Genomic DNA, 18,596 nt, shown 5'->3' with positions numbered 1-18,596 from the left:
GTACAGTGCTTGCCTAGCATATATGAGACCTGAGACCTTGAGTTTTACCCCAAATTCTGAAAAAAGAACGTCCTAAGTAAATACTAAGTAATGACAAAAACAATAGCTATTATTATTGTCATTATCATTACTGTCAAAAATGAGACAAGACCAGAAATGAAAAGTACCAAATCAGGTCAGCTTTATAATCCTCAAGTGTGTGGCACACCTCAATGTGAACGCTTTTTCTGACAGTTGACCTTGGGAAGTACAATTACAGTGCTGCTTCATTTCAGTAACAACAAATCATGACAGTGATGTACAGAAAGGAGGCAGAGCCTTCTTGGACTTTTACAGCATTACAAAATGACAGAGCTCTCCCGAGGTTATAATAGAATGGAGAGAGTGGACCTTTACTCTGGGTTCAAAATCAAGCTCTAGTGGGAATAAATCAAGGTTCTTAATATTACGTTTTTACAAATGGCAGCCATTCCTTCCAATGTAAGTGGTACACGTGTTAACTCCTCCTTGGGGCTGTTATGGTGGAGCCTGGGCCGTTGAATAAATCATTAAAGTGGAAAAGCAGAGCCGTGATTCACAATTGATGTGCATAGGAGAAGATGAAGTGAAGTGTGGGTGGGTAAGGTGGGTGGCTGGTTGCGGAGAAATCAAAGAATTGATGAATGAATTGACGTATATGGGCTTGGTTTTTGACAATGAGCTAGCAGTGACTCAGAATTAGAAAGCAATTCTGTGAGCTCAAAAGACCAGGTGAGACCGACGGCAGTGAGCAGGATAGACATGGGATTGGCAGTAGATTGAATTGCCTTCAGAAAGAAATTGCTGTGGTTTGGCCATAGCACAGCCACTGTGGATGTATGCATAGAAACTGCTCGGACTTTGGTTCTCGATAGATAAAGATCAGAAAGAGTTTGGGTTTAAAAAAATAAAAGCCAGTTTTCAAGGACTAATTTCAACTAGAACATGAAACAATAGAGGGGCTTCTTTAAGAAAGGTAGGAAAACATCTCTGGCTTTGTAATAAAGGGCAGCGGGGAGAGAAAGAAAGAGACGGAGAGGGAGGGAGAAAGAGACAGACAAGCAGGCAGACAGACAGAGACCACAATAGAGAGGAAAAGCTGTCACCCCTTTTTTTCAGAAAGCCATGAGTGGCTGAGTTCCTCAGCAGTGCATCGGTTGACCATGAAGGAGCAGAACGATAACAAGACTGTCAGTTGCAGAACTTTCCATGAAAGCTGACATACAAAAACAAACAGAAAAACAGCTCTAGGTAGACTTCTTCAAAGACCAGGCCTGAAACCTTACATGTCCACAGAATGTTGTGTTGTAAACTTTGAAAACATCCTGCTGAGTTCATCCCAAGTTGAGATTTCCCTTAAGTGATTGTTAATTTGAGGACCTCAGCGGAGATAGACTGACCTTGGAAGGCCAGCTGAGGGGCTGACTCATATTTTAAGTATGACCTATACTGAGCGGCTACATCTCCTGCAGCACTAAATATTCTTTCAGATGGTTGTTCTAGTAGGAGGGCAAGATGCTAGCCAGAAGATGTGTGCATTGGACAGATGGTGTCTTTGGCTTTGTCATAGCCAGGAGGATCAAGCTGGTGATTTATTCCAGGTTTCGGAAGGTGTAGACACAACTGAATCCACTGCTGTTGGGCCAGCCACAGTCACATGTTCATGTGAGCCTGAAGCAACCGAAGCCAGATGGGGCCATAAATTGCCAGGTGAAATACCAAGAGGCTCTTCCTAGAGAGAGCAGCACGTTGAAACGCCTGAGTGACCCTGTCCCTTGCACTTCCTCTCCACCCTTTGGAACTCCTGTTGTTCTTTCCCATGTGATTGTTTTCCCTGTATCATTGGCAACAACAGATGTTTCAAGTCAAGGACCCAGCAAATGCCTGCCAAATATGTCAGGTCCAGGAGGAGAGGGATTGTGTCTCTGGGACATTTTTTCTTCATTCTCTTTCAGCAACTGAACATACTTCCTTTCCATTGTCTTTCTGTGGGAAGTTATCTATGGCCGGCATCACAGCCACACAAGAACAAGAAGGTCAGGTGTCATTTTCAGACAGCCTCTTGGCAATCCAAGGGACTTTTCCTCAAGGTCCAAGTAAATCCGTAGAGTAGCTCCTCCCCCAGCCATGCTGGTCTTTTTCTGCATTGTGGTAGGCTGTAAAGGAATATTTCAGAAGAACAATCTTCATTTGTAGCTCATGTCCCATTTCAGTATCTGTGTATGGACACAATGACTTAACAGAACCAAAGCATGTAGCTTGAGAGAGGGGTCAGTAGAGATCTCGCCTGTAACCAAAGCCCCAGAAAGGAGATATTTAAAGAAGCAGGGCTTGTGTTTCCTGGAGAAGCAAAGGCTAAAAGTTAATTCTTCATGAGGGAAAATGTTAGTTGCTAAGTGAGATGATAGGAATTGGCTGTGTTCCATCCGGGGTAGAAAGAGGAAATGTATCTAAGTGGCAGCAGGAAAACTTAAAACTGAATGTAAGAAGCTCCTAACGAGTGAGGGTTTTGACCTCAGCAGCACATTGCTGATGTGTCCTGGGGAAGCTCCTCCTCTGGAGGCCAGAGAAAGGGGAGGACGGATAGTATTCCCAGGCACAGCACAGCCTCTTCCTCAGAGGTCACCTTGCTCCAGAGCCATGTCACATTTCATTTTGTCTGCTGTAGAGGGGCACAAGAGGCACGTGGTGAATAACGTGTGATGGACAACTTGAAGCTAGCTGGTTTTGGGGATGCGGGCAGATCTGGCAGTCGGTCCTATTCAAGAGAAGATCTGTACTGTCCTCGGGCCAAACCATGCTTTTTTTTGAGTCTTGGACTGGTCTTCCTCGGTTGTCAGTGGTCTTTCTACCCTTTCACTTAGCATAGGAGACGACAGTGTATACAGTGATAGCTCTTAGCGTGTTCCTGTCATTGTGCAAAGCACTTTTGGCTCCTCCCACCTGCTCCTCCACACAACTATGCAAATACTTTTGTTATACCCATTTGATAGATAGAAAGACTAGGGCTTTGAAAGAGACCTTTGGGCCAGGATTTCAGCCCAGAGAAGAAGCCACACCCTGGTGAGTTTACTCAGTCTCATCAGGGCTCAAACCCTACTTTCATCACTCTATGGCAGTGATGGCAAAGCTTTTAGAGCTTTTACTGATAACAGATAGCCCACCCCGTTCAGTATGCCACAGGTTCGCCGCCACTGCTGTACAGCAATGATCTTAGACTCATTACTTCTGCTCTCTGAGCTCAGTTCTTTTTTCATAAAAATGAAGATATTACTGGGCCAGGGATTTAGCTCAGTGGCACTGTGCCTGCCTCACAAGCGCAAGGTCCTAGAGTTCGATCCCCAGTACAAAAAAAAAAAAAAAATGAAGATAATACTGAGTGCTCACCTTCCTAGGGAAGATTACATAAGATGAAGCCTCCAGTGTGGTATTTGACATGTAGGAGGTGTTCAGTTTGTTCGTTCCCATCCCCCTGCCTTTTCTGTCCCTTTCCTTGGGTTTTTCCTGGTTTGAGTTATTCCTTCATGATGTCCCTGGTTCTAATCAGGCCTCTCTCCATGACAGGCAGGGAGGGACGTTTTGCAGCTCAGTGTCCCTCTGATGTGGACCGCTAATTCCTTAAATTTACATATCATCTTTCTTCCCTGGAGCTCATAGCACTTAACAGACAAGTGGGGCACAAATGATTTAACTAAGTGAAATCCAGAGGCCTGCTTGTCTGGAGATTCTGCAAACCGGTGGATTAGCTCAGATGTCAGTGCTGAATTATGATCCTTCAGCTGCTCGTGCTTAGCACGCCACCAGCATTAACTCCCTGGTCTAGCAGTGGCCTCTAAATCCTGCACAGTGATTATCATCCCGCTGTGAGGGGAAGAGAAGGCAGGAAAGGAGAGAGGAGGAGTTACAGAGGGTCCCTGGAAGAGGCTGGCCCTGAGACCTCTGGTCTGGTCCTGCCTCAAGTTCCAGGAACGGGCTGGGTCAATGGTACAGACCCCTGATACAATCCAGTCGGCCCCAACTTTACCACCCAGCATACATTTTGCTTACCCTCATCAACCCATTATGCTGTGATTCCTGCCTCATAAGAGTGCAAATTCACACAAATGACAGTATTTCTGCCAAGAGATTTTCAGGCAGCAAGAGGGTTTTATTTGTGAAACTGTGAAGGAAGAAGGCTGAATAATAAGTCTCTGCAGTTTGGTTTCCTTTAGAGCCAAGGTGGGAACAGTCACAGTGCTTGGAAATTACCAGGAGTGTAGGAACATCTTGGGGCTTCTTGTTGGTGTCTCAATTCACTGAGTGCCTCCATAGGTCACCCTGTTATTAATTCACCTCACCTTTGAAAGGGGCTTTGGGCTCAGGAGAATGGAAGGAATTATAAAGGGATTTTGTGAATCCAAGAGATTGCCAGAGGCTAGCTGATTATCCCTCCATCCCCGATTCCAGTATATAGCCTCATAACATTATTCATCTGTGTGTCATTCATTCATTCATTCATGCACGGGAAGAGAATTTCCTAGGGAAAGAAGGAAATAAAAAAGCAGCATTAAACCTTATATGCACAAGACCAGAACCCTACAGTTTAACTGAGGTGATAAGAAAATCTCCTACAGTCAAGTTATAGTGCCAAGTAATGTGGGTATGTACCTGCTAAAACCCACAGAAAATGGCCTCACGTCCTTTTAAAGGTAGGTAAAGTCAGTGACACTGTCAGTAAATGCTAGAGTTGTTGAGAGAGGAGGAGACAGATTAACGCTGCTTGTGTCAGAATGGTTGGGAAAACAGTTGGCACAAGAGATGGGATAGGTGGAGAATTGGGGAGTGAGGAATTAAGGAAAGAGGAGAAAAGGCAGCAGCAAGCCCAGTGGAGACATTGTTTGCCTCCAACAAAATGTGATGCGATGCAAGGTCTTGGCTACAGCACCTACAGGCAGCTGCAGAAAGGTGGGAAAACCCTTAGTCTAGGTGGTACCATTTAACCAGCCTCTCTACCTTGGACTCTCATCTTTATGAGCCTCAGTTTCTTCATCATGAGCATGCTAGCGCATATCACATAGCAGATGAAATAAGTCATACCAGTGTGCTTTGTAACCTGTAAAGCATTATGCAAATATGAGTTGTAATTATTATCATTAAGAGTTGTAGCAAAAAGATCTGATAGGGGAAGTGTAGGTTTAGAAGATCACTGAGTGTCTAGCTGTGATATCGGGATCTCCTCCCTCACAGACCCCCATCATTAAAATTCTCTCCTAGAAACAGCTGCCTCTTAGTTATCTGTGCTGACTTGGCCTTGAAGAGCTCAGGTGTTGTAGGGTATGAAGACTGACACAGCTGTGGATGCAGAGAAATTGCAAACTTGAATCCCGCATAGCACACTCCACAGGGCTCCTTAGATTCCTGAAGCAATAATCCCAGAGGGTTTAACAACAGGAAGGGCCTCAGGGAAGCCAGGAAGGTGGGCAAGGTGGCTGGGAGTTGACAAGGAAGAAGTTCTTTCTGCGCTGTTGACGGAAGGTTTGCCTCATCTCTCACCTGGATGTCAGCGAGAGTGATGATCAGTGTGGTATTGACTCAGGGCTCTGGAGTCCTAGCCTGTCCTTGCCTCACAACCCCAGGGTGTTCACGGTCCTTGTTGAGGGAAAAAGCTCTGTGCACATCTGAAACTAACATACCATCACATTAAGGTGACACTGAGGTGTCCCGTGTGCCCACATTCTATGCTGGGTAACAGTAAAAGCCCCCTTGCAGAAGATTCAGCTTAAGTGCCCCTATGTTTCCAGCCAAAAGCAGGCAGTAAGATTCCCTCCTCAGATGCATCTTGCTTTCTGTACTAATGGCCAGAGTTCTCCTGCGCATGCTGGGGTCTAAGATGCCAACCTCTCTGCACGTCTCTGCAAGGCATAGGTCTGCCAGTGGTAATGTGACCTCAGTCTAAAGCATAAGAGTCGGATTATTTGAAACGAATCCACCAAAAGGGCCATTCTCCAAACATTTGGGTTGGTGAAGCCATGATTTCTCAGAATATGTACATTCTGTGCTAAACACACAGCCTTTGTTAATGCTGGTAACCTTATCTTTGTCATTGGACCTGTGTGTGCGTCCAGCTGCTTGAGAAAGGCCAAGTTCAGGTCCCTTAGGGTATATGAGGAATGGAGCGAAATGTCAGGCCCTCTGAATTACCCTGCTCAGCCACCTCCTGTTCTGCTCGAAGTTGACACTGGCTTCTGAGTTGTGGTCGCTGGAGCCCAGGGGTCATCTAGCAGCATTGGCAGAGACAGAAGGTTTTAAATGTCTTCCCTTTGGACAGTGACCAGCCAAGATGAGGCCTGAAGCACAAACCACCTGGCCAGAGTCACCTTCCTGTCTAACAACCACCTCAGCCCATGTAAACTGGTCCCTTGTAATCAGTTCATCAGACTACATTGGCCCTTTGGGTAAGCCCATGGTGAATAAGATATGAGTCTGGCCTTCCAGAGCCTAGGAAGAGAAGGCAAGCCTGTACTGAACCAGCCAAGATGTAAGACTGAGACAGAAACAGAAAGAGGGAACCATGGGACTTAGAGAGACTTAGAAAGGGCTTCAGGAGGGGACAACATTGGAATCAGGGCTCCGAAGGATCCCTTAGAAAGAGACACAGGGCTTGGAGAACAAGAATGTGAGAAAATATAAAACGCTCAAGCTGCAGTCCCAACTTTCCCCTGCAGGAGCCACAGCTGCAAAATGTCTTTCCAGGCATTTACCAGGAATCCCTGTTTGGGTTTGTTTCCCCAGATGACAGGAATTTCTTGCGGATGCAGAGTGACAGCAGGCGAGAGGGCCAGTATGGACGGATCATTAGCCCACCTGTGCACCTGCCTCAGAGCCCTATGTGCCTGGAGTTCCAGTTCCAAGCCACAGGCGGCCGTGGGGTAGAGCTGCAGGTGGTGCGGGAAGGCAGCCAGGAGAGTAAGCTCCTGTGGGTCATCCGCGAGGACCAGGGAGGCCAGTGGAAGCACGGACGCATCATCCTGCCAAGCTACGACATGGAGTATCAGGTGGGGTGGGGTGGGGAATTGGGGGGAGATGCAGGGGAATCGCTGTGGTCCCCATTCCAATATTTCAGAGGGCTGCACCCATTCATCATTAGGGACATGGTTAAGCACTGCCATTTTCATTGTGCTTCCCCTGTCACCATGGCAACTAAATGACACTCTTATTTGTTATTCAGAATGTGCCTATCTCTACACCCAGACTTGGTTCTTTGTTCCTCCTATTTCCTTTTATATTGCTGAAATCTTCTCCAACGAACGTTTCTTCTCTCCATTTTATTTTAGATTGCTATCAGGTAGGCTGACAAAGGCACACAAAGCACGAGGAAATAAACACAAACAAACCCTCCACACACAAGGGAAGGGGCTGTGGAATCCCTCAGAGTCCAGGAGGAGATAGGAGCAGGAGCCCTGGGAGAGGCACAGATGTGGTTTGCACTCCTAGGCCAGGGGACCTGAGAGAGTCCTAAGGACTACAGGAATTGAGTTCTATTATCTCTGCCCCACAGAGCAGGAGACTGAGGCACAGATGGGTGCAGGCAGCTGTAGCTGCATCTCAGGGAGGAGTAGATACACTGTGGATGAGGTGACTGAGAAGCAGCCAAAGCATTAACCTGCTCCTCCCCAGATGAGGAGCAGCAACAGATGGCTGGAGAGGCAGCCAACTGCTCCTCCGCCTGCCAGAGGACACACACTCATTTGCAGAGAAAGCCCGAGGAGGGCGAGGATGAGGAATGGCCGGAGACTGCAGAGCACAGGGCTTGGAGTTGCAAGGCCCCTGAGACACCCCGCCACTGCCGGCCTGGGTTCCTACTTACTAACCAACCTCATGCATGTCTTATAAGTACTTGTTTGAATTTTTATCACATCCACCAGCTTCTCCCGGCAGAAATCCTCATGGGTTTTGTTACTGTCCTTGTTCCTGGCACATAGTAGGTGCTTGGTAAGCCACTGAGGAAAGGGCAAATCATTTTCCTCCCAGTTGAAATAATGGGGCCCTAGGCATGTTGTCCACAAGGCAGCTCAAACCTGTAGGCTGTTTCTCACATTACCCTCACCTGCTCACGTCCTCTGAGTTTTCAAATGCCTGGTCTGAGTATCTGAAAGATTTGTGGGAAAGGAACCTCAGAAACAGGGAAATTTTAACCTCCCTTAAAACACACCCTGATCGTGGTCCTTTTAATCAATACATTCCAGTTACTGGACAACAGTATCTGTCACCTTGCTACATTTTCTTGTACTCTAAAATATGCATTTGATTTGAACCAGCTCTCTTTAAATTAAGATCTCAAGAGCTGTACCCATGTGGTCAACAGATGTGTACCAGGTGCAATAATATGCACATGCATGAGAGTGCGCACACACGTTAAGCTGCAGTTAATAGAAAACTGGAAATCTTTTCATTTGGACCAAGAGGTTTAGTTGACCATGGCTCTTGTTCTTCTGGCTTCTAGATTGTGTTCCAGGGAGTGATAGGAAAAGGACATTCAGGAGAGATCGCCATTGATGATATCCGGATAAGCACTGATATCCCACTGGATAGCTGCATGGGTATGTGACTACCTGTCTCTTTGTGGCTCTTTCAAATAAGACACCAAGGGCTGAGATATACAAGAGGTAATGGTTTTCAAACAGTCATTCCCAGTGAGTGGGCCAGCACCAGTCTATGCAGGCGCTGAAGTGCCGGTGTGGTCATAGCTTGTACTGATGTCAGGGTGGAAGGGTTGGGAGATGAGATGAAGGCTTATATCTATGTTCCTGGTCAGAAGTAGACATGCACTGTGCATACTCAGGGTGCCAAGACCCCATCATCAAACTCCAGTTTTTAGCAAAGAAAATGCTAGAGAATGAGAGCAGCTGCCAGTCAGAATTATATGCTGGAAAGGTTTGATGGATTTAATAGAAGCCTTCAGTGGTGAGCAAAAATAGTAAATGTGTTATATAAGACTAATAACACAGTTACCCAAACAGTTCTTTTACGTGAATGAATTTCAGAGGACATCTTGACATATGAAGTAAGATAGTACATTTTGCTTTAAAGCTCATACCTCTAATATCCAAGACCCTGGAGTTATAGGATTATACATTGCATACTGGGTGATCAGCATAGGAAAGACACTATTACTAACCCCCTTGGTTAGAAATGCTGAGCAGCAGGCCCTCTTGAGAGGCACACATTTTGTCCAGGGCCACATAATGCATCAGGGCCATCTCAAGAGGACCCTGACCATCTACCCTCAGAGGGACAGACATTTTCGAGTAAGAGGGGACTCCTGAGAAAGACAAGGACCTGCTTTCGGTCAGCACAGGGTCTGTAACAAGTCCCCAAGGCCCACGGGTCCCACCTGTGTGTGTGCCTAAAGGTGTCAGAAGCAACATCGAATGGCCCAATCCCCTTGGCAATCCTCAGGCTCTGGGCATCTAAAAGTAATCCTGTCTCTGAGAAAGTAATCAGTGGTAAGTGACTGATTATAATGCTTCAGGGACCCATTACTCAATGAAGGACTTTTTGTTCCAAAGTAATTTTGAGAATCCTCTCCACCCACCTGAACCCCATGATGATGACATGTTGTCACAGTTGAGAACACGTGGAGGATATGGGGCACTTTCCATAATCATATTTCCAAATACATGATCTAATGGAAATTATCACAATCATTGTGTTCATCCAATTATTTCTTTCCTTAATCTAACTCAATTTTTCTTCTGTTTTCTCTCTCAGAACCCATGTCAGCTTTTGCAGGTGAGAATTATAAAGGTAAAAAAAATTTTGCATGCCTTTTCCTTCCCCCATGTGATGTGAATTTGGTGGTGGTGGTGGGTGCAGGGGAGGGAGTAAACTTCCAAATTTGACAAACTCCACAAGAAAGTAAATGCCTCACCTTCCCACCACTAGATGGCACCAACAACACCTGGAGATGTGGGGATTGAGATCCTGGCTGTCTCTTGTTTAATTAAAGTTTAGAAACCTATAATGGAGACAAATAGGTTACAGATAAACCTTTCAGCCTTGCATTGTCCAACAGGGAGCAATGAGGCTGAAAATTCAGGAGTAGTGAGAAAGGAGAGACTGGGAAGATTAAACCAAAAAAAAAAGAAGAAGAAGAAGAAGAAACCCCCAGTAAATTAAAAATGAAATGAGGTGGTAAGGATTTGTTTTAGCCTGAAGATGGGTTCTTTGCAGCTCCAGGGTACCAAGAAGGTGGTCTCAATTAACCTTCAGAGAGGTGCCAAGGCCAGGGGTTTTGTGAGAGAAGAATGCTAACAATAATCAAGAAGAAGAGTTGACAAAGTCAGAAGCTGGAGTCTGGCAAAGGGAATAAGGAGGCACATTCAGTGACAGTGAGAGCACTTTAGATACAGGCCTGAAAGGCAGAAAAGGATAGTTTCTCCCTTAAAGTAAATGGGAGCAGAGCATTATGTGTGCCTTATTGGCAAGGGGAGGACTTCAATTTTGAGTGATGGTTATGTTTGTGCTTTTCTAATGCAGTGGGTCCTGCATCCTGCCCTCTTTGTAATCCAGCTAGTTGACATCAAAGTTTCTGTCCAGGTTGCTAAAGCTAAACATTTAGGAGGTGCTCTAAACACTTCCCTGCAGTTGGCCAAAGTGTAAAACATACTCAGAGACTCCATCAGCTAATGACAGGGAGTTTTCAGTACCTATTTGGTGTGACCAATCTGAGGGCTAGGGTACCCTGTTGGCAGTGGCTGGGGTAAACCCTACAGGGGACAACCTTTCAAAAAGAGAAGCAGCCATTTCTGTACCACACATCTCAATGCATTATCTTTCCTCATTAATCCGCCCCACTCCTGGTTGTAAAGGGATGAATTCCTGCTTTGCCACCTATGTTCTCCCTGACTCCATATCATTGGACCTGATTTGCCACTCATCACAGCTCTAAAATAAGGGGGAGAGTAACAGCACAGAGGAGAATAACAGAGACATGCAGAATGAATTTTTCTTTCTTACTATTCCTGGCCTCCCTGAACTCCATGCCTCTCTCCATTACATTTTAAAATATGAAGATTATTCGTGTCCATATATTGGTGGTTTCTGGTTATAAGATTTCTGTCATTGCAAATCCAAAGTGTTAGAAGGAAAGCTGAAAAATTCAAACTGAACAACTTAGATTCCAGTTGAATTCAAGTTCTAACCCTCAGGACCCAAGGTAATGCTTATGTTGGGGAAGAGAAACCTGCTTACATTGTTGCCTCTGACTCTTTGGGTTTTTGAGACTCAAAGCTCTCAGAAAGGCTGGTTCAAGATGTGCTGGCAACTGCCATAGAGGTGCCATTCCGTGCATGCACCATGTCAGGTTGTGACTGACAAGTATGATGGCTAAGGGCTGTGCTTCTGTGAGAGAATAAGCAAACCAGGCACATGTGCTTTTGTTGAAGCCATGTGTGTCACCAGGCAGCGTGACCCAGTCATGTTCACTTGTAAAAAATACCTAAATCTCATTGGATTGGCAGTGCTCATTTAACCAAAATAAGCACAGGGCTTAATAGCTTGTAGGTGAGAATTTCCAGTGCACTCCTGATGGGTGTTAGGGACTCTGAAGAGTCAGGGCGCGAGTTGCACAGGGTGGCCCATGGCTGTTGTTGGGAAGCTGGCCAGCAAGCACATTGGGAAGGAGGCAACCAAGTCTTGGAGAGCAGAATCTCAGCCAGGAACAGAATCCAGAGCAGAATCAGAGTTAAGAATGGGTCATCATGACCACCCTGGCACATTTTACATGGCGCTTCAAGGGTCACATCTTTAAGGCCTAGGCCTATTTGACCTCATTGTGCTGAGTTTTCAGTGTGCTCTGTGTATTCACTCGAGCAAAATTTTCACTTTGAGAGAGGAAAGAGGGCTGTGTGCGTGTCCCATCTAACTTAGTGATACACATTCTGATCCAGTCCTGGGCAAAATAGCAGGACCCCTCTCTTAGAGCATAAAACTAGTTTTTCATTCAAAAAAGGGAAATAGAGACAAATCAGATTTGAGGAGGCAAGATATGGAAAGCTGATGCTGAAAAAAAAACTAACAGTAGTCATTTACATTGTTACTATGCTTTGTGAATTGCAGTTGTTTTTCTTTCCCATTATAAATTTACCATGTGACAAAAGTAATCTCATTCATTAGGAGAGATCAATGTGTATTCGGTAAATCTTTAGGAAAATGCAATAAAAGTGGCTTTTGGACCAGGTTTATTAGATGTTCTTGATCTTTTATATTTTGAAGTGTCTTTCATTTTCTGGCTCTTACTGATTTCTTGCCATATCATGTTGTGTTTTTATTCTAATCAGCTTGTGTTTTATGCTTCCTGTATACACATAGACTGTGAGGGTGTGAGTTGGTATTAAGGAGAGGCTGTAGAGAAAAGAAAGCTGTGTTTAGAAAGGAGGCAGAGAAGAAAGAATGAACCATGTTGTCGTGCAATTTTTTAAAAGACCTTTTTGACATTGTTATGAGTCACATCTTAAACAATATAGCCTGGGTGTGCATTTTTTTCTTTTCTTTCTTAAAAGCAGTGACTGTAAACGTGGTGCCGTCATGTATCTTTTTCTGGGATTTGAGCTTTAACAAATGAAAAACTGTGTATAAAGGGAAAGAAAAAAAGACTGAAAAGTGGTGTGATTAAGGTGATGGATTATTTCCTCTTACCCAATACTTTCTTTTTTCAATAAGAGAAAAAGAGAATAATAAAGAAGCTAGTAAAAATATAGAAAGCCCATAATCAGAGTTCAGTGGTTGTTGACCAGGTGATTAATTTTAGCAACTCACAGTGTAGACCAGGTGTTGTTTGTATTGGAGGCTGTGGGCTTTGAAGGCAGCAGCAGCAGAGAGACAGGCCTGGTGTTCCACCTCTTAGCCACAGAAATCCAGGCAAGGCTGCACTCACATTAACGGTGCTAAGAGGAACAGCCACATCTGCAGACAGCTGTGGGCCTGGGTTCATGCCTGATCATGCCTGACAGTGCTGCACCTCGTCTCTCGGTTTTCACGGGATACCTTTCCACTGTCTTCCTTAATTTTCATCTGGATGGCACCAGGAAAAATGAGCATCAAAGGGCGATGAGGGTGGTGCTAGAGTTGGCTGGGAATCTATGCCTTAGGCTTTGGGCTCAGTTTACTTGGTGCCACTGGCCAACGTTTGCCATGTCTTACTCCTACTTCTCTTCCCATTCCCGCCCTCACCCCTCATTGCCTGCTTCCCAGAGGCCCTGCCCACCATTGCAACACCCCACATCCCAAGACTCAGGCTCCAGGCCCAGCCTCAGATTGCCTTCTTTTCTCCTTGGATTTCCTTTTCCCCTTGGCTCCCTCTACTAGAATCACTTGTGAGACGAAGAGAGGGTTAACTAGTATTCAAGCATGTAATCCTCTGATGAAAGGCAGAGAAGTATTCTTAAACCCTGCCAGGGCTCCAGATAGGCAGCTGTGGTGTGTGAATCCTCCTCTTTACTCCTCCTCCCCCATGTTTCCAGCTGCCAGATGAAGGCAAGGTGTTGCTGAGCCGGGCAGGAGGGAGATCAGACGTGTGAACTGCACAACTGCTTGCCTGGTGTCCTTGCCCAGGGACAAGGAGGCATTCTCGTGTGTGCGTGCTGCTCTACCATCAGAGGGGCAGGATCCGTCGCTCCCCTCCAAGTTGTTAGCAGATCTAAATAGTTCATCTAAACAGCTGCTCCGATCAGTTTGAGTATGTGCAGAAGAAAATGTTTCTCACCAATCTCTCACTCCAAGAACACAAAGCAAAAGCTGTAAAGAAGGTCAAGAAGTGTCTGAGACTTCAGCCAGTCAAGGAATCTGAATTTCAAAGCATTTTTAGGTAGACACAGGGTCGGGGACAGATGGGGAGGCCCACAGGGTTTCTGAGCTCACTGAAAACTTCAGCCACCCTCCCGCCATACACTGCTCATAAAACAAATGGAAAAAGTCATTTCTCAGGGATGCTTTGACTTCAACGTTCTTTTTCCAAACAAATTAAAGGGTGTGACCACATTTTTCTACTATCTTCTATAAACTTTGCTAGAGAAGTCAAGCTTTTTCTGTTGTTTGTTTAATCTCACAAATTACATAAACCTTTCTCCTGAAATCTCCCATCACCGGCACTTCATTTTCAATAGGTACAGAAAGGAGTACTCGGGCAGGCCAGGCCAGGCCTAGGACAGTATTTATGTGCAAAGACCTTTTTCCGCTCACAGAGAAGATTCACCATTGGTGTCTTTCAAAAATATTTCTTTTGGGAACCTGGCGACTCTTCCAGATCCCGGTGACAAAGCTGTAGCAGATGCTTTCTCATTTCAGGAATGTGGTGAGAATCTGACCCTGGGACACACCAATCCTGACAGGTTCAGAGCAGGAGGTGGCAAGGAAAAGGGACATTTCTGGTTCTGTCCCTACCCTTCTTTAATGGAAGGTAAATCATAACTATTTCAGGTTATAGAGGAAAGATATGCAGTCTCTATTGCAAGCACTCAACTCTGCCACTGTAGCACAAAAGCGGCCATAGGCATTATGAAAACACAAGAGGATGGCTGTATTCTAATAAAACTTTATTTATAAAAGCACCCAGCAGTCTGGGTTTGTCCCATTGGGCTACAGTTAGCTCACTGACAGGTTAAAGCACAGTCTGTTTCTAGTCTTGGCTCTCCCACTTAGTAACAACGCAGGTTTCTCTTGGGTTTTACTGTGTGCTGCCCTGCCTTCCTCCTCTATTTTCCTCAAGGTGAAACCAGGAGAAAATCACTTATTCTTTCAAGTCCTCATATCTACTACTTGAGGGTCGTGAGGAATAAACAGTGATGCAGCCCATAGACCAATGGCTAACGCACAGAAATTGTCCACTCACTGTAGCTTTCGTTACAGCCATATTTCCTAGTTGCTCATCAATCAGTGACCCTATTTGTAAACAGGAATGGAAAGAACACTACCTAACATGCAATTTTTTCCCATGCTTGGCTTCTCAGTATTTATTGTTTTTCAAAATTCAAATTCTTTGCATTCATATTGCTTTTCTCCAGGGGCTCGGAACATTTTACATATGGGAGCCTGCTCGACCTTGCAAATGTGTGTGAAGTTATTGATGATTTAAATAGCCTGCTTTTCATTACCTCAAAGAATGAGAAAACTTTGTAGAGGATTGGGGGTAGAAATTAATGAAAAATAGTTCAGGAATTGAAAATGGTTTCCAACTGGAAAAGAGAAAGATATGTGAGTAAGTGGTAGAAGTTAGAGCAATCAAAGAGAAAGTTATACCAGCCCATCACCAGCCCCAGGCAAGGCTGACGTCTCACCAGCATCCCTTCTCCAGGCTTAGAGTAACTCACCCAGGCTTCTTTGTTGTAAAGCAATGGCCCAGACACCTTATATGGCTGAGGAAGCCAATGGGGCTAAAATCAAGCTATTCATCAACCTGGGCACCTAGTGCAGTTGGCATCTGCCCAGTATGGGCCCCTTTTTTCACCTCATCCAGGTATCATATGAGTGAGCAGAATATCTACCATTTTCTGTGCAGTACTAGTGGGTCATCAACATTTTCTGGAGAGTCTGAATATTCATCCAAAATGCATTCGTCCAACTATCTGTCCATCTTGTCTGTCTGTCTATCTATCCATCTATCCATCTATTCACCCATCCATCTGGCATTCATTAGCTGGCTCCTGTTGTTTGGAAAAGTGCTTTGGGTAGAGTTTAACCCCAAATGACTTACCACCCTCCTTTTCTATCACTTGCAAACCACACCCTTGTCAGCATATAACCCTTCAAGGTTGTGACAGAACCAGGTTCCCATCTGACACAGTCCAACTACTTTGAGAATTGAGTCTCTTTACCCAAAGAATATTCTGAGAAACTTGTGGCCCCCAGCTGTAAGTCATCCAAAAATTAGGGATGACTCATAGGAGGGGTGAGGAAAGCATTGTTAGTTGTATCCTCTTTCTTTTAACCCTCTTATCATTAAAAGCATAAATTCACATAGTGTATTTTCTCAGTTCTCCAAATACCTATCCAAGGAAAACATTTAAGGAAGCAACGAAATGTCCCTAAATGGCTTTTTCACTAACATCTTCTACATGTTGATAAAAGTGGGGAAAAGGAAAAGAAGGGGAAGATGGTCTTATACTAAAGAGAAATCTATCTTCCAAAACAGAGCACAGTTCAGAGCCGAGAGGTCTGTACCCACAATTCTGAATACGAAGTTTACACATTGGGATTTAAATTTCCTCTGGCAAGAAGACAGATTCTCCTACTGCCCCCAATTTTCTTTCTATCATCAGAAATGCTTTAAGAGTAGAATTGAGGTGTCATCCTTCCCCACCCCAGCACTTGAGCCCTGTGTGGTGTATTTAATGGTGGAAACCAGCACGTTGAGACTTGTGGTAATGTAGGGAGCATAGGTAGTTATGAGTGTGTTCTGCTTGACAAAAATTTGTGCCCCTGCCTTTGTGGTCTGGCCAGGCACTTCAGAGGGGGCTTACACACTGGATTTGCCACCTTCTTTCCTTTCCTTATAAGATGGCCCTCATCGTAGAGGCATGGCCAAGCATGCTTTGTGAGAAAAAGAGCAATGGGTCTGGGGAAATCAGGCCCATCCCTGCATACTTTCATAATGCCTGTGTATTTCTGTAAGCTCACATAAAAATCCAATGGCAGGACAGTTGCCAGGCACCAAATACTTTGGTGACCTGAATCATGAGTTGACACCCATTCACTGCAACTCACAAGCTGGCCATATGAAGGAACTGTTTTCAGTGCCTGGCTTTCTCTTTCTCTCTGTTTCTATGCATAATTTCCAATATGACTATAAATAAAAGAGAATGAGCATCAGAAGGTCCTTTTTCAACTATAGTAATAAAACTATTAGAAGAAATGGTTTAAGGAAGACAGGGAGCAGGTGGTAAGATGGGAGAAGACGAAGCTGTAGAAAGGGGCCTTGGGAGATGTCTTAGTTACTTTTCTCATTGCTGAGACAAAGTAACCAACACCCAAAGTTAAAGGAGGAAAGATTTCTTTAGCTCACAGTTCATAGAGGTTTCAGTCCATAATCAGCTGGCTCCAAGGCAGGGTGTCATGGAAGACAGGCATCTCAGAGGAGAAACAGTTCATGGTGGCCAGAAGATAGCAAAGCAAGCAAGGGACCTTAGCAGCTTCTTTCTGCCCCTTTCACACTCTATCTGGGCTACTGGGTTTAGGACGGGTGCCAAACCAATCAATGGACTGATTTAGTAATTACTCACCCTTGATCCCAGTATTACACACTCCAGATTCAGCCACCCCTGAAAAAGCCCCATCTATGACCACATGAGGATTTGGGGGATATCTAGACACAAGCCATAACAGGGATCTGGGATTCTGGGGTCCTCTGCACCCCAGACACGTGGCTGTTGCTGTCAGGGTGTGTGCTGAACATTGTTGTTGGGCTTCTGAGGACCCAAAAGGTACCAGGGAACCCACATGTTGGTGGAAGAGAGCTCCAAAACTGGAGGAAGCAGAAATCTTTCAAAGAAAGAACCTTTCCTCCTAAATAAATCTTTCCTCCTTTAACTTTGGGTGTTGGGTATTTTGTCTGAGCAATGAGAAAAGTAACTAAGACATCCCCAAAGGCCCCATTCTACAGCCTCATCTTCTTGCATATTATCACCTGCTCTCTGTCTTTCAAAGAAAGATCTTCCAAGAAAAAAATGGCCTCATTTTTCAACACTTTTGAGAAAATATTAAAAGATGTGATATACCTCCCAGCTGTTCCCCAATTGAAATTGGGGTTCAGGCTATAGGAATTGAGGAACCCTGACTCAGAATTAGAGGCCTCAGCTTTAGTTCACATACCCTTAGGTAGAAACCAAGATAAGAGTGATTTCCCCTGCTCCCATAACTGAGGGGGAGACAAGAAGATATAATTGAGCCCTGTCTCATTGTGAGCCCAGACACACCCACAGAGTAGGACCACTGATGATGTGAAGAAGGCAGCTGCACATCCCCCCCATGGCTTGCCTCCTGGGGTAGCTATGGGTAGAGAGGATACATCTTTCTGGCCACTAGAACTTGGTAAGATAGCTAAGGAGACATTTTTCATAGGTTAAGCATACATCATTTTTCAGAAGTAAAGATCATCTTGGTTTTGACAAGCTCAAAAGCTTCCCTTTCTGGGCCAGATTCTCATCTGATGTAAATCTTTGGGAGAATCAAGTTGTAGCACTGTTTTGCATCAAGTGGGACTCTAGCCAGTCTTTCCCCAGAGTTACTCTGGGCTTAAATCTACTACAGCATCTCCATGGCAACCAGCGGCTGGCCAGTGTATGAGGTTGCCTTCTAAATCCCCTGCTAGTTTCTCCTCCCTGCTCTGTCTTTCCCATTATTAAGAATGATCTCCTTCCCTTTCCTCTCACTCATTCTCCCTCTCCTGTACCCTCTACTGCTCTGTGCCCATATTTTCTGTTGCAACTTCCCTTCCAATCTGCCTTCAAAATCCTCCATTCAATTAAATTAAAAGAAGAAGAAGAAGATGCATTAGTCATTGCTTGACAGTGATAACTAACCTGTTTAGACAAGACCAGGCTGAT

The 18,596-nt window shown here is 44.9% G+C and overlaps 1 protein-coding gene and 1 long non-coding RNA gene across 6 annotated transcripts in view; one reads left to right on the top strand and one right to left on the bottom strand.

The window, feature by feature from the left end:
- Positions 1–18,596, top strand: part of Nrp2 (neuropilin 2) — a 112,619-nt gene that overhangs the window by 71,599 nt on the left and 22,424 nt on the right. For 3 of the 5 annotated variants that reach the window (XM_004851163.4, XM_087206261.1, XM_087206260.1), the window contains exons 13-15: positions 6,790–7,052; positions 8,501–8,597; positions 9,769–9,804. In XM_004851163.4, the coding sequence (XP_004851220.1) occupies positions 6,790–7,052; positions 8,501–8,597; positions 9,769–9,804 (396 nt within the window). The remainder of the gene's footprint in view (positions 1–6,789; positions 7,053–8,500; positions 8,598–9,768; positions 9,805–18,596) is intronic. The other 2 variants (XM_004851162.4, XM_004851166.4) reach the window with 1 other exon arrangement.
- Positions 4,125–18,596, bottom strand: part of LOC147829380 (uncharacterized) — a 47,592-nt gene continuing 33,120 nt past the window's right edge. Inside the window, exon 5 of the long non-coding RNA XR_015449201.1 lies at positions 4,125–4,534. This is a non-coding gene — a long non-coding RNA (uncharacterized LOC147829380). The remainder of the gene's footprint in view (positions 4,535–18,596) is intronic.

Source organism: Heterocephalus glaber, unplaced genomic scaffold (genome assembly GCF_053883595.1).
Source record: "Heterocephalus glaber isolate CG9 unplaced genomic scaffold, H.glaber_assembly_v1.0 deba00000621, whole genome shotgun sequence".
NCBI lineage: Eukaryota > Metazoa > Chordata > Mammalia > Rodentia > Bathyergidae > Heterocephalus > Heterocephalus glaber.
This window is presented reverse-complemented; position numbering and strand designations above follow the sequence as displayed.